We start from the raw sequence: 14,338 nt of genomic DNA on the forward strand, positions 1-14,338 counted from the left end.
AACTGGCTTCTAGACGCTCACGTTTTATTTAGTTCTCTCTGTTGCAGCTAATGACCCGTTTCCTGTCTGTCTGCCTCACACACACACACACACACCCTGTTTAACCATTAACCTACCCAATTGCACACACACTCTCCCTCCTGCAGGCCAGCTTTACAACTCGCCAAGTGAGAGTCAACAGCACGTATGATCCGGATTAGCATCTGAATCAGTGGCCAAACCTCAACGGAGACCCAACGAACCTCTCAACACTTCTCCTCACATTTAACAAACTCAAGTGAAGCAATTCCATCCTTTGTAACTAACAATAGCAGGAGGATGGCTGCAAGTACATTTACTCTGTTTACAAGCGTCATTACTTCATATGAAAGCTGCATTTTGTCTCTTTTTTTACAAACTCGGAGGTCAACATCAAAAGGTGAGAGATCACAGAACACGACTGCACACCAGCTGGGTTTTCTCTCAGCAGCTTCATTCACGTAGACAAATCGAGTCAAAACAGTGTAGAATTAGTGACTAAATATACTGTACAACAACAGGATTACTTCCACCAATACACAAATGAGTTTAATCTGTCGATGGTAGAAGTAACAAATAGCTTTTAACACCGAACACACCAACAAAGTCCTCACCGTAGCACGTCAAGATCACAGACACTTCTCACACTTTGGCTCAGTATATTAACACTTTACCTTTTATTTCATTATATTCTATGACAGAGAAATTCTACAAAGTACTTGAGTTAAAACATGCCGCCTGTGTTTAATGCACAAAGTATAACTTGAGCTGCTAGTGTACAGTGTACAGTCCAGCAGTTAGTACTCACTCTGCTGCTCTCTTTGAACAGTTTAAAGCTCATCCACTTTGGCATGTCGACCTCTCCTCTGCTGTCTCCCTCTCCCTCTGTCGCTCTTTCCGTCTTTGACAACTCCCTCGTTTGTGTCTCTGCCACACACGCCTCTCTCTCTCTCTCTCTCTCTCTCTCTCTCTCTCTCTCTCTCTCTCTCTCTCTCTCTCTCTCTCTCTCTCTCTCTCTCTCTCTCTCTCTCTCTCTCTCTCTCTCTCTCTCTCTCTCTCTCTCTCTCTCTCTCTCTCTCTCTCTCTCTCTCTCTCTCTCTCTCTCTCTCTCTCTCTCTGAACAAACAGCCATAGCTCTGTATTAGATTGGGACGGCACTCTGCTTGCTGTCTGTGTGTTCACATTTCTTTCACTCCTTGGAAGCTGCTGGGGCACTAAAGCACTTAGGACTCCATGCGTGTGTGTGTGTGTGTTTTACCTGTGTTCTGGGGACCTACATGTGTTTACACACAGTCACATTGTGGGGAATAACATTCCTTATGAGATCAAAATCCAAGTCCCTAGAATGAAAATTAACATTTTAGGGCGAAGACTTGGTTTGAGGTTAGGTTTAGGTAAGGTAAGGGTTAAATTACTAAAATGAATACAAGTCAATATAATATCCGTGTGTGTGTGTGTGAAAGTCATATGACCAGCAGATGGCTACTGTACGGCTTCAGTCTGAACCCGACACTGAATGCATTTGATTCATGAGAACACGCACGCACGCACGCACACGCACACGCACGCACACACACGCACACACACGCACACACGCACACACACGCACACACACACACGCACACACACACACACGCACGCACACACACGCGCGCACACGAATCAGAAGATGTCAAACATTACTTGCTAAGTTATATTAATAGATATATTATACGTTCACTTACATCCAGTTTTTCTGACCTCATGACAGCTGGATAAAATCAAACTAGGAGTGATTTTGAATAAATAAACTGGACAGATAGAAAGATGGATTTATGTCAAAAGTCAATTATTTGTTTCGTAACAGTCTGGTTGGTTTCCCCGCTGATGCTTCAACTTATGCACAAACTCTAGTATTTAACAAGGCCCAGGGTGCATTTAGTATTTTATTTAGTATTACTGGTACTTTTAATGGGATTTGAAGTCATTTATCATCACACTGCTTCTCCTCTGCGCTCTGTGTCGGGCCGAGCTTCTTATTAAACTACTGTACACTCGTTACTGTAAGTGCAATAAAACCTTTGTGAGCAAAAAGCCGATACTTTATCAATACACCGAAGCAAAAGACAGATTTGTATCTGCTCTGTCCGGAGTCTCTCAACCACTGCCTCCATGTTTTTTATACAGTTCATTCGATTCATACTGGGACAAAAAACAAAAGGGAGATTCCCTTTTTGATTCGGCCCGTGTCCAGCTGCAGGACTACTTTTAGACACTTTCATGTGACAGCGATGCCAAATACATCACATGTATAGTACAATGGAGATTAAGTTGTCCTCTACTCACACTATGCGACATTAAAAACATGTGAAACCAGAAGGAAATGACTTGCTGCAAATGTAAATGGCAGTCCGGCTGTTACTAATTACGAGGTCAGTTTAAGTACAAGAAAAAAAACATTGTCACGTCCTGTTCTTACCATGCAGACAGTTTGTTAGCTGAGGTTTGATGTATTCATCTCTCAGGTTTGTGCTGCCAATCCAACCCAATGCAATGCGGTGCTATAGATCCTGAAGACTTATACTCAAACACAACGAAGAGACGTGATTTGCGACCACTACCTGCAGCGTCTCAAGGTCCGATTCAACAAAGATATTGAGCTGAATGATAGAACAGCGCATAAAGAGACATTTCACTCAGATGTCAACCTCATGGTGGCGCTCGAGGAAAAGTCAGGTGATCGCCAATTTCATTAGGATTCATCCTTTGGGGACCATGAATACCTCTAATGGCTAATCATCAAAAGGTTCTTGTGGTATTTGAGTCTGGACTGAAGTGGGGGATAAAAAATGGACTCAGCCAATGGGTGAGCCCCCTTTCCAACGTGAGTGATGCATGTTCAGTCCTACAGTAATGTGCTAGTTGGGTTTATTGGTTCTGGCTCACTAAAAAACAAAAGTTTTACTCCAACTGAAGGCGGAGGCTTTTAAAAAAACAAAAAAAAACAAAAAGAAAAGAGTTTGTCCTCTGACCTACGGGTCTGTGGTGGAGCCACGAGGAGCTGCCAAGCTACCAACCGCTGGAACGGCGCTTTAAATAACACGGAGACCACAGACTGGACCACAGCTGAGTCAGTGCACCGAGAGAAACGTCACAGGAAAGACCGAATTCCACACGGCGTCACAGAGCTAAAAAAAAAGCAAAGATGTTCCAGAACAGACTCAACAAATCATCACAGACCTTATATCCTCACATGTTTACTAGCGTAGAGCTGTCCGCTGAAATCACCATATGACACAAACGTTTCCTGACCGGCCATCCCTCCGGGTTAAGGTCTGGTTCAGTTGAGGAACGTTGGCTTCATGGATGAAAGAACACATGGGACTTTTGGTGGTAAAGGGTCACAAATTATGGTTTCTAATGTCAAAGTCAGAAACTATGTATGCAAAACCGTTCACCTCGACCTTTTGCTACTTAGAGAGGACACTCGTTACTCACATGACCGCAAGAGGTCACGTGACAGGAAAATGTAAAAACAGGTGGCTTTACGACTTTATACAAACTATCGGTGCTGTTTTTCTGGTGAGAATATATGGTTTTGGTTATTTTTGCGCCGTAAACCAACGTTAGGTTTAAATAAAACCATGAGTACATGGTTTAATGTGTCTATGTGGTCTTTACATCAGTGAGTGGAGCTTCTTTTTCGCACCTTACATTATCTTTTAAAACTTATCTTGTCGCGAGTACTTTCATTCAGAACATGAATATAAATATTTTTTGTTGATTCTTTTTAGCTTTTGCACTGCGAATAAAGTCATCAACCATTCATGTTGTGCAGTAACGGAAATTTAAAAGAAATTCCAGGTTTAGCATTCCAAACTCCAAACCAAGCCAGCAAAACTTTATTACAGCGCAGACCAGATCCACTCCTCCAGCTCTTACCTTCCACAATAAAAGCCCGAGACGTTGCGTAACTGTTTATCAGAGGGAATTCAAATTCACTCGGAACATTTCGCTAAAAAGGAAACTCAATAGAACAGCTTATTATAACAGCTTAACGATCGCCACGGGAGGAAAGAATTGTCCTTTCACCATTTCACGAGAAAGATCAATCTGTCGGAAGTGCTGCTAAATGTCAAACATTAACATTAAGATGTCTGAACTAAAGTAAGACGGGACTATTTGAGCACGGTAACAAGTTTGTATTTTTGACTGTGAAACAGAAGGACAGCAAGAGGTAAACAGAAAGATGGAGGGAAAAGGAGGCATTCGTCATATAAAAACTCCTCAAACCACCAGAAACAGTAGCTCCCACCCTGTCCACACACACACACACACACACACACACACACACACACACACACACTATAGACCCAAACAGCCAGTGGAACATCTGACTCTGCCAATGTTGGGCTGTTATTATAGTATGCGGCAGAGAGCGGGGAGAGAGAGAGACAGACAGGAAAAAGCGAGACAGAGACAGAGAGATATGTGTGAAAATTGAGAAATAAAAAAGAGTCATAAAGGGAGCAACTAATTCTGGGCGTGTGCATCTAGAAAAGTGTGACAGACGAGGGCGAGGCAAGACAGAGCAAGGTACGACGACTACGGGAATAAGGAGCGGCGAGGAGGAAAACGTAAGCAGTGAATACATATCGACCCGGAGCCCGTTGGGTTTCACACAGATTTAGAAAGACAACAATTTGTTTCCAGAACATTCTTATCTATAAGATAGATCTATAACATATAGAGGGTTTCTCCCAGAGTGGTGAAGACAGAAAGCACAGCCTCCAGTTCCTCCTCATATCCCCCCCACAGGTGACTGTGACTCAGTGAACATGTCTGCTGTTTTTAATCCCCAGTAGGGCTGCAACAACGAATCGATAAAATCGATAAAAATCGATTATTAAAAGAGTTGGCAACGAATTTCATTATCGATTCGTTGTGTCGCGCGATTATTACGCCACTCAATAAGTGGCGGAGATGTGTGAGTGAATAACGGAACAGGACTCCGGTTCTGTAGCTGACGCTGACCGACGTATAAACGTTGCCATGAAAACACCGGAAGTTGATTTACGCGATTTGTATTATTTTCGCTTCCCTCTTCACCGCGTTTGCACTAAACGCGATGAACGCGGCCGGTATCTCCGGGAACTATTTGTGTTCATCCGCGTGCATCGCGTGCATCGCGCCGGAGAGGGGGCGTGGCTTATCGGCCTGAAAGCCGTTCACTGATGGATCAGCGTGTGTCTACCCTTCACTGAGAGGCGTGGGTAAACCCGCTGAACCCCACTCCTGATATTAGTCCATTTATTTTTTTAAATAATGACTTTAACAGCTCAGGGATGTTCAACCTGTTTGTGCACTTTGTGAAGATGTGTTGCTCTGTGAATGTGCAGTCAGCTCTGTTTCTGATTAAAGGGTTAGAAATTAATGCTTTTTTGTTTTTTTTATCCGATTCATCGATTAATCGAACAAATAATCGACAGATTAATCGATTATTAAAATAATCGTTAGTTGCAGCTCTAATCCCCAGACACTGCTATTCACCCTCAGGGTTGTAATTTCTTTATATTTGAAAAAAAAAAAGTTCTCAGCTTTTGCTACTGCATCATGTTGAGTTTGACGCACTAATCTGGTATTAGGAAAACGACAAAGCTCCTGCTTGATATTTGCTGAGTGGAGGTAAAACCCACAGGACTGGATAGAAAAGCATCTGTAGAAAAGATACTAAACCCAAAGTGCACCTTAAGAGTGGCTCCGCTTTAAAAACACGCCTGATCAGATAACTCAATAAACAGCATTATCTCGCCTTCACCCAAAACACACACACAGGGAATTGGTCGACTTAATGATAATAAATCCCCGGAGGGCCTGCGGAGCCATGGGAACGGAACAAAAAGAAGGGAGCACCACCCGCCCTTCACTTTGATGAAGAGTACTGGCACGCCGCCATTACCATTTAAAAATTAAAATACAGTAATCCCTCAAGCCAGACGCGTCTCCAGTGACACACCGCAGTCATCCACTTCAAATGTGTAGTTAAACAAAAGAGAATTAGACGAAGTAAATTATCACAATACACAAAGGAGATGGAAAATGACAATTTTTAAAAAGCCCCGTTTATAGTGTAGTAAACACTAAAAACATCTGCATCCAAGAAAAACAGCTCGTAGTTAAAGTCGGGCTTTGCTGTGTCGGCATACGAAATATGAAACGTATCAAAACTAAATGAAGGAACTTTTCTTTTTGTTTTCAGGAAAAACAGAAGAGGAGGATCCAGAAATAGCCGGCTAGGGTCTTCTAAATCCGAGGAACAATAAACTGGACGAGAACAGCAACACACCCACACGCTAAAGTAAAATTATAAAAAGATGGAAAAATCCATTCTGATGTTTTCATTGAGAGGAAGAGGTGTGGAGAGCAACGTGGACACGCAGTAACACAATGTATTCACATACACAGATGCAAAGTTAAAGTACAGTAAAGCTCTATGTGCATTAGTGATGTTCCAATACCAATTTTTGGCAATTCTGATTGAGTGAAGAAGAGTCTGTGTGTGTGTGTGTGTGTGTGTGTGTGTGTGTGTGTGTGTGTGTGTGTGTGTGTGTGTGGTGCTGACATTTAGAGGCCGGGTCGTGCGTAGGCGTGGGGTTGCTCGGTAAAAAGGCCACACTGTGTAACACTACAGTGGGAGGCCATGAATGACATCTGTGTGGGTGTGTGTGTGTGTGTGTCGACTGGGAATAGGGAAGTAGTGTAGTAACATTGGAGAACAAGCAGCGTGGAACCACAACCACCAAAACAACTGCTGCACCAAAGTCGATTCAAAATCTCTTCGATTCAAAATTTCTTTCTGTTTTGTTGTTTAGTTGCACATGAACCGGCCTGACACAACTTGGCAGAAGACCTTTAAACAAAATCACCAGGAGTCACTCTGTAGTTCAGCAAACATCCAATTACCAAATGAAATGAAGTTTGCCCAGTTATAATTGGTTTGCCTGTTGCTCCTTTGGCTTCTTTCAAACATATGAACTGAGTCAGAAATCAGTAAAGCAGCGGCAAGAACGTCTTAAACACAGGAAGAGTGCCGTGACCGACGAGGGCTGGGGAGACCCTGCTGCTACGGATTTGAATATTTCATTCAATGTTTGAATCAAGGTGCACATTTGGTGCTTATCATTTGTGCACTTTGCATTCCGGCTGATTGGGAGTTTAAAGACGGGCTTACTTGGACGGTAGAGGCCGGTTGGTAGGAGGCGTCGGCACAGACGCCGGCACACAACCTGAAGAGGTTTTTCATCGCTGACTGCTCCTCTGTTCACAAGGTAACATCGCTGGATTCTTCTCATACACACACACACACACACTTAAGCCTAACCTTCACGTGAAGTTAAGGCTAAGCTCAACGCATTCACGGTGCTGCATGTAACGTGTGTAAGAGACCGCACAAGTGCACAAACGCACGTCTTCCTGCCCCTGGCAAATGCACAGCCCCTGCTTCTGCCCCTTGTAGCTGCATGGGAGACCCTGTAGCGCTGAGACAGCTGTAGGTCATCAGCTCGTCAAGGACAGCTGCGTCTTCAACTCCTCTTCCTCCCTTCGACACTTAAAAAGTGTGTTTCCTACCTTGTCGCTGTCTACAGTGTTCTGGGACGTCCTGGATGCGATGGAGATGGTGTCCTGTTGGCTGCTGCCGTCTCCCTGACTGTCTCCATCTTCACCTCCCTCCCTAGACACACACACACACACACACACACACACATGATCAGAACATCTTTGTTTAAACACTTTCCGTGTGAGAATATAACACCACTGTCACCTCTGATGGGACAAGATCACCACTCGTGCTCTCACTGTTTTGTAAATCTTAGAAAGATTTAATTCTGCTGAGCGGACTCTTTTTATTTTTAACCACGGTGATACGGTTCCCGCCCGCAGTGCCACCGTGTACAGTGATGCCGTTTCTAGTTGTGGCGACAGTAGAGGTAGAAAAGAGTCAAGCCCCAAATCCCAGGAACCCCTGGCTGTATACATTCCCCTGAATTTACTCAATCAGCGACGACGTTTACATGCACACAATATTCCGGTTTATGCCCTTATTGCAAAAAGACAATATTCCCACTAAGCTGTTTACATGGCTAATGAAAATGAATGTACCACTAATAATTACGTTAACGATTAACGCCGTCATGACGTAGGCTATGTCCTTTAAAAAGGTGCAGTGTTCTAGGATTTGGCGACATCTGGTGGGGAGGTTGCAGATTGCAACCGACTGAAACTTTTCCCGTAAACAAGTGTGTAGAACTTGAAAAAGCGAAAGAGTTTGTCCGTTCTGGGCTACTGTAGAAACATGGCGGCCGGCCTCGTGAACAGGACCCACTCCGTATGTAGCTATAAACGGCTCATACTAAAGGTAACGAAAACACAACCATCTTTATTTTTGTTGAAATATAGCTTTTTATGATGATAATAGATCACTATTTAAAAATGTAATGTTGCACTGTCCCCATGAGGTTTATTAAAAACGACAGTTTTGTTTGGAAAGAGAAACATATCGACACGGGCACTGCATTGTAAAAAATACAACAATGTTCATATTTCATGGGAGTGAACCACACAGGGATGGGGAGATGTGTTTTTTGTCCTGAATGAGCTTTACCCCTCAACCCTTCTGTTGTCAGAGGGAACATTTCTATTCATGGAAATGTGGTTTCTGACTACGGACGCACCTCACCGATGGTGTTCAACCCGGTATTGTCTGTATTCGTTTATGTTTTGTGAGCCCACATTTCTCATCAAGATCCGATTATGAACCTAAAAAAAATGTGTGCTTGTTTACCTCTTGGTGTTATTCCTGGGTTTGGTCAGTGCCGGTGTTTTCGGCAGATGAAGAGGCTCCTTCAGCGGCCCCTTCATGTGAGTCATCCTCTCCTGGATCACCTCCCTGATGTTTTTAATCCACTCCTGTTTGGCTTCCATATTGGACGCCTGGAGGGGAAAACAACACAGTAACACATCTTTAATGGCAGCAAACCACTATTTACACATCGAATCAGACAACAGCACTTAAGTGAAATGTTTGACTTGCCTTTAGCACCGTTTTATTATCAGAGGAGGGGGTTCTTCCCGCCCACAGAGCAAATTTACACGGATCACCCTCGATGTGCTCGGTCACTCCCAACTCCGACGTCTGCAGGGCAGCGAGGAGGGAAAAATACACAATTATCACAAATGTGAGGTAGTGGAAGCCAACCATCTGTTTGATTAAAACACACAGTATTTATCCTCACACACACACACACACACACACTAAAAAGAGCAGATGGAAGCGGTCAAGTGAAGTGACATCAATTAAAACCGTGCATGGAAGCACGCACACACACACGCACACACACACACACACACACTCACCAGTAGTTTGTTCTTGTACTGGTATTTGGTTCTGCCAGCCGAGTCTTTGATCTCCTTGCTGAAGACCAGAGAGAACTCGAACAGGAAGAGGTGTCGGTCCCGCCCCTTCCTGATCAGCGAGCGTGGATCCCAAACCTGGAAACTGTCCTGCAGGATGAGCTCGCCCTGCACCTCCAGGTTTTCCTCAAAGCCTGCGGAGGAGGAGGAGGAGGAGGAGGAGGACCGAGACTTAAAAGGGGAACGAGCATGAAAAACTACCTTTCCTATGTCACATGCAGGGCTCATTAGAATATATAACGGCCAGAGTGCTCCATAGTTTTCCTGCAAGCCAATCAGAGCAGACTGGGCTATTTTGGGAAGGGGTCTTAAAGAGACAGAAGGTTAACAGGTATATTCAGACAGACAGTATGAGAAAAATAATGTGTTTTCTGAACATTAAAGCATGTAAACATATTCTAGTAGGGACCCAAAAATACAATAATGAACCTGAAAATCAGCACGATATGTTTCCTTTAATATCAATAAAGCTGCTCAAAGTCATCAGGTGGGATCGGAAATAAAACAAACTTGCATTTAAAAAAAAGAAAAACACGTTAAGAGTTAAGAAATCCTTATTCCGACAAATCGTCAACTATAGTAAGAAAAGAAGTAACGTTGACAACTTTAGCATAACCATACAGCAGCAGGGACAGCATCTTACCCTCCAGCATGGCGAGGTGCATGGCGTCATTAGCTCTCTTAGGAACACTGAGCATCACATCCAAACCGTCCTTTATCTCCCCTTTGCCCTCCTCACAACACGACAGCAGCTCCTGCAGAGGGACGCGAGAGGATAACAGCAGAGCAGGAGAACATCACTCACAACATCATTGGTGTGCTCTATCTCCACATTTAGACTACATATCCCATGAGCCCTGGTTGCTTCCTGACTCTTCTTGGTTTGTGTGTGTGTGTGTGTGTGTGTGTGTGTGTGTGTGTGTGTGTGTGTGTCTACCTTCAGCAGTAGTTGGTACTTGGTGATCCTCTGGACCGGTTTGATGAGGTAGGAGGAGATGGAGTTAGCCAGTCCACGTCTCTGCTGAATGTCCTGTTTAAAACACACAGAGACAACATTACAGCAAATACTGTAGCAACATAAAAAAATGAAATAAAATGCAAATGTATATATACATGTTAAATGGCTCATTCAGCAGCTGCAGCTGGTGGGAATGTAAACTTTTGTTTAATGACCAAACAGCACCGCCTGCTGATGGAACAGGGGAATAACAATCATCAGCACGTCCAGCTGCAGGAAAGAAGTTAGAAACATGCATGGGGACAACTCATTTTTCTTTAAATTGATCCAGTATTGAGGGAGAACTCTGCAGACGGCAAACAGGCTGTAATGTAATCGCTCGAGGCAACACCTCACTGTCAATGTACGTCCACTAAAAGCGCTTGTGTTTGCTGCTATTTCAGGCTCAGATTGTTGTTATAAGTGTCAACATATGATCTGACAACATCAAGGAAGGAACCCTTCAAAAAAAGGGCCCAGGTTGAGAAAGACTGATTTCAGAATGAGTCCGTTTTCTCAGTCAGAGGTGGTTACATGAGACATTTTTATCTTAAATTAGCTGTTTTTGCAAAGAATAGATGGAATAAAAGGTTTGTAGTGGTATTGTTTACGGCATGATGTGAACGGATCTGTGGCAGAAGGACGAAGGGTTTACTCACATCGAAGAAGGTGCCGGCGTGCTCCAGGATCAGCTGACTGGAGTCCGGTTTGTTCTTACAGTAATTCACATAAATGTGGAACTTATCAGCCTGCGAAACAGGAGAGAGGAGAGGAGAAGGTGTTTACAATTCCACATGATCATTTTGTTGTGCTCTTTTCAAGCCCGCCCTTCTTATTTGGACAGAGAACAGAAAGAACAGAAGTCACTGTTCTGACAACATCTGGAATAAATGGCCGCCTCTCACCCAGGTGACGAAGCAGTGACCGACATCCTCCGGAAGCTGCTCGTAGTTCACCAGCTCCTTCAGGAAAATACTAGAAACAGAAACACCAAAGCACACAGCAAGAAAATCAAAAAGTGCAATCGTTTTTTATAAGTTGCTGCAGATGAAAACCAAACATTTCCTGATTTTCCGGCTTCAAAATAAAAGTGTTTAAAAAAATCACAAAATAATGCAGGACTTTTATTGTGAAGAATTTATAGGAACATGTGTTTATCACCGCATTGGCAGAACTCTGTCAGCAACAACAACAAGTTTACAACTACTGCAGGGAGGCAGAGTAAGCAGACACAACAGACAAAAAAGTTGTGGAAATTCCCACACATGGTTCCAGAAAAGAAGTCTAAAGTTTCTGGGAACAAAGACTGGACTCAGCACAGACTCAAAGCAACAATCTCTTACTTGTGGTGGAAGTCCCAGATATCCTGCATGTTGCCGAAGATGATGAGCTCCTTGTTGGCGATGCCTGCAGGAATCTCTTCCACACCGCTGGTCATCTCCCACAGGTAGGTCTGACAGAGACAGAGAGACAGAGAGAGGGGTCAGGCAGACAGGAAAATATGTGTTGTGTCAAAACTAAATGGGACCAGCAGAGCAGGTTTTCCTACCTCCAGACACTCCTGGAGGTCTTTGACGTAGGTCTTCTCTGTCTGCAGCAGCTCTGCCATGATGAACCTGAGACGAGAAGAAAAAAAAGGTTCAGACTCCCAAAGGAAACGAGATCAGATGGCATGAGTTATACAAGTGGTTCTGTTTCGTGTCTGGTTCTTCTGTGACCACATGAACCTCTTTGATGTCTGAGGAATCCTTGGATAAAAATGTATCCACGCAACCAGACACCGAACTTTGGGGAAGGCTATGAGACGCAGATGATCCCCATTATCAGGACAGATTTAGAAAACTGTCCTTTGAGCAGATAGGAATGACTTTGGTCACTCTCTCTCTCTCTCTCTCTCGCTCTCTTTCACTCACTCTTTCTTCCTGGCGGACTTCCTCTTTTCCTCGTTGACCTCGGGGTTGGGGTCACGCAGTTTGACCTCGGCGTCGTCCGTCAGGCTGGCGGGGATGATGTCCAGCTCCAGGTCTTTATTGTCCTGCATGGAGGGAACAGGAAGTGGATTGTCGTCAATAATCGAAACAAACAACAACAGGATTAAAATGACCCGACTGCGGTTCCGATGTGTGTTCTCACCTCAGCGCTGACCCCCAGGCTCCTCTCCAGGCTCTCCTGGTATTTGCCCATGCGTAGCGAGAAGTCGCGGTACCTGCGGTCCACCGTGCTGACCCAGCGCTTCAGCTCCGACACGTGGGCGTGGCCTTTCTCCACCAGGTTGTCCGCCAACTGGATCAGCAGCTTCACCTTCTCCTTGGTTTGCTGCGGGAAGTAAACACACACACAGATATGACATGCTGGAGGAGGCGGCTTTTTGTAATTGTTTTCATTGAGAGCGAAGTCTTTTGCGCGCTCCTTTTGTGATGCTAAGCATGTCGCGTTTTTCCGCTTTATGCACCTCGTGTTTTTTTGCAGCCTGAACGCCTCGAGTTGAAGAAAACTCTGTGTTGCGTAAAAACAATAACACATTATCCTTGAATCCTTGTTATTAGCATGTTTTTCTCATTGTGCTGCTAGTTAACTTGATCCAACCAAATGAATGGGGTACTTGAGATTTCGGGTAAGTCGTTTTCCTTCATTTAAACTGTACTATTAACCATCAGGTAGTGGACCGTTCATGGTTTGTGTTAAGCTAACGTTAGCACTCGTTCCGTGGTTGCCTAGCAAAAATGAAAAGAAGAAAATAAAAAGGTAGATCCGTGCAAAGCTCCTCAGGTACGTCTGAACGTACGGGAGGGTAAAGTGTTATAATGAGTCTAAATATGCACAAGGAGATCCAGCTTTTACGCATCACATTTACTGGTTTGATGTTCTCAGCGGTTCCTTTGATGATCAATAAAACTGCCAGCAGCTGATCCTCTCTCACACACACACACACACACACACACACACACACACACACACTGTACCTTGGCAGTGAGTCTGAAGTGACGGTAGTCGTTGAGGAGCTGCTGCGTTTCCTCGCTGCTTTCACCAGGTGATGTGTGTGTGGCCAGGTAAACCTCACCCGTCTCTTGGATCCAATCCAACGCCTACAAACACACACACACACACACACACACGCACACACACAACAGAATAAAGCTGATGAAATAAACCAGATGTCCCTTTCATGCACTAAAGAACGCACACACACACACACACACACACACACACACACACACACACACACACACACACACACACACACACACACACACACACACACACACACACACACACACAGACACAGACACACAGACACACACACCTGTTTGGTACTGCGTTCAAACACCAAGTACTGCTGACACTGGTCCAGCCTCCGTTTCTTTAACGTCCAGAAGTGAAGGACTCTGTTTTCTCTCTGCAGCAGCTCGTTAAGAATGGCTGCACACAAAAACACACAACAATTACATTAGAACGTGCACTTCCTCCCTGATCACAAAACGTGCTGCAGACACATGTTCAGTATGTAGTAACATTATGCATATATGCAATGATTCAACTACCTTATGTTGTGTGCTTCTTGTTGTCATCTATTTTTTGTTTCTTTTCTTTTTTCATTACCTGGATTATATTAAGTGTTACGTGTGTGCAAATAAAAACATCAAATGTAAATGTAAATAAAATAAAATAAAGCCTTTGTAGGTTAAAATCAGTACAAATCTAAAACAGAGCTTTCCAGAAATATTTGATCTTTCATAAAAATGGTATCAACATGTTGCGTCATCATCAGATTGTCAGCAGCACTGACCTTTGACCTGTTGTTCGGGCCCTCTGGTGTGACCGGCGGCTCCCGGCATGCTCACGTTGTTCCTGTGGATGTACTTCAGAAACACC

At 44.1% G+C, this 14,338-nt stretch overlaps 1 protein-coding gene across 1 annotated transcript in view; it reads right to left on the reverse strand.

The window, feature by feature from the left end:
* Nucleotides 1–14,338, reverse strand: part of kalrna (kalirin RhoGEF kinase a) — a gene marked incomplete at both ends in the record, with an annotated part of 118,940 nt that overhangs the window by 41,015 nt on the left and 63,587 nt on the right. The window contains 15 exons of the mRNA XM_079170410.1: nucleotides 7,627–7,729; nucleotides 8,840–8,988; nucleotides 9,089–9,190; nucleotides 9,412–9,602; nucleotides 10,112–10,223; nucleotides 10,406–10,498; nucleotides 11,125–11,214; nucleotides 11,371–11,440; nucleotides 11,809–11,918; nucleotides 12,015–12,081; nucleotides 12,379–12,500; nucleotides 12,599–12,781; nucleotides 13,429–13,551; nucleotides 13,770–13,885; nucleotides 14,253–14,338. The exon at nucleotides 14,253–14,338 is cut by the window's right edge and continues 29 nt beyond it. Of these exons, the coding sequence (XP_079026536.1) occupies nucleotides 7,627–7,729; nucleotides 8,840–8,988; nucleotides 9,089–9,190; nucleotides 9,412–9,602; nucleotides 10,112–10,223; nucleotides 10,406–10,498; nucleotides 11,125–11,214; nucleotides 11,371–11,440; nucleotides 11,809–11,918; nucleotides 12,015–12,081; nucleotides 12,379–12,500; nucleotides 12,599–12,781; nucleotides 13,429–13,551; nucleotides 13,770–13,885; nucleotides 14,253–14,338 (1,717 nt within the window). The remainder of the gene's footprint in view (nucleotides 1–7,626; nucleotides 7,730–8,839; nucleotides 8,989–9,088; nucleotides 9,191–9,411; nucleotides 9,603–10,111; nucleotides 10,224–10,405; nucleotides 10,499–11,124; nucleotides 11,215–11,370; nucleotides 11,441–11,808; nucleotides 11,919–12,014; nucleotides 12,082–12,378; nucleotides 12,501–12,598; nucleotides 12,782–13,428; nucleotides 13,552–13,769; nucleotides 13,886–14,252) is intronic.

This window comes from Pholis gunnellus (genome assembly GCF_910591455.1).
Source record: "Pholis gunnellus genome assembly, chromosome: 12".
In the NCBI taxonomy this organism is placed as follows: Eukaryota; Metazoa; Chordata; class Actinopteri; order Perciformes; family Pholidae; genus Pholis; species Pholis gunnellus.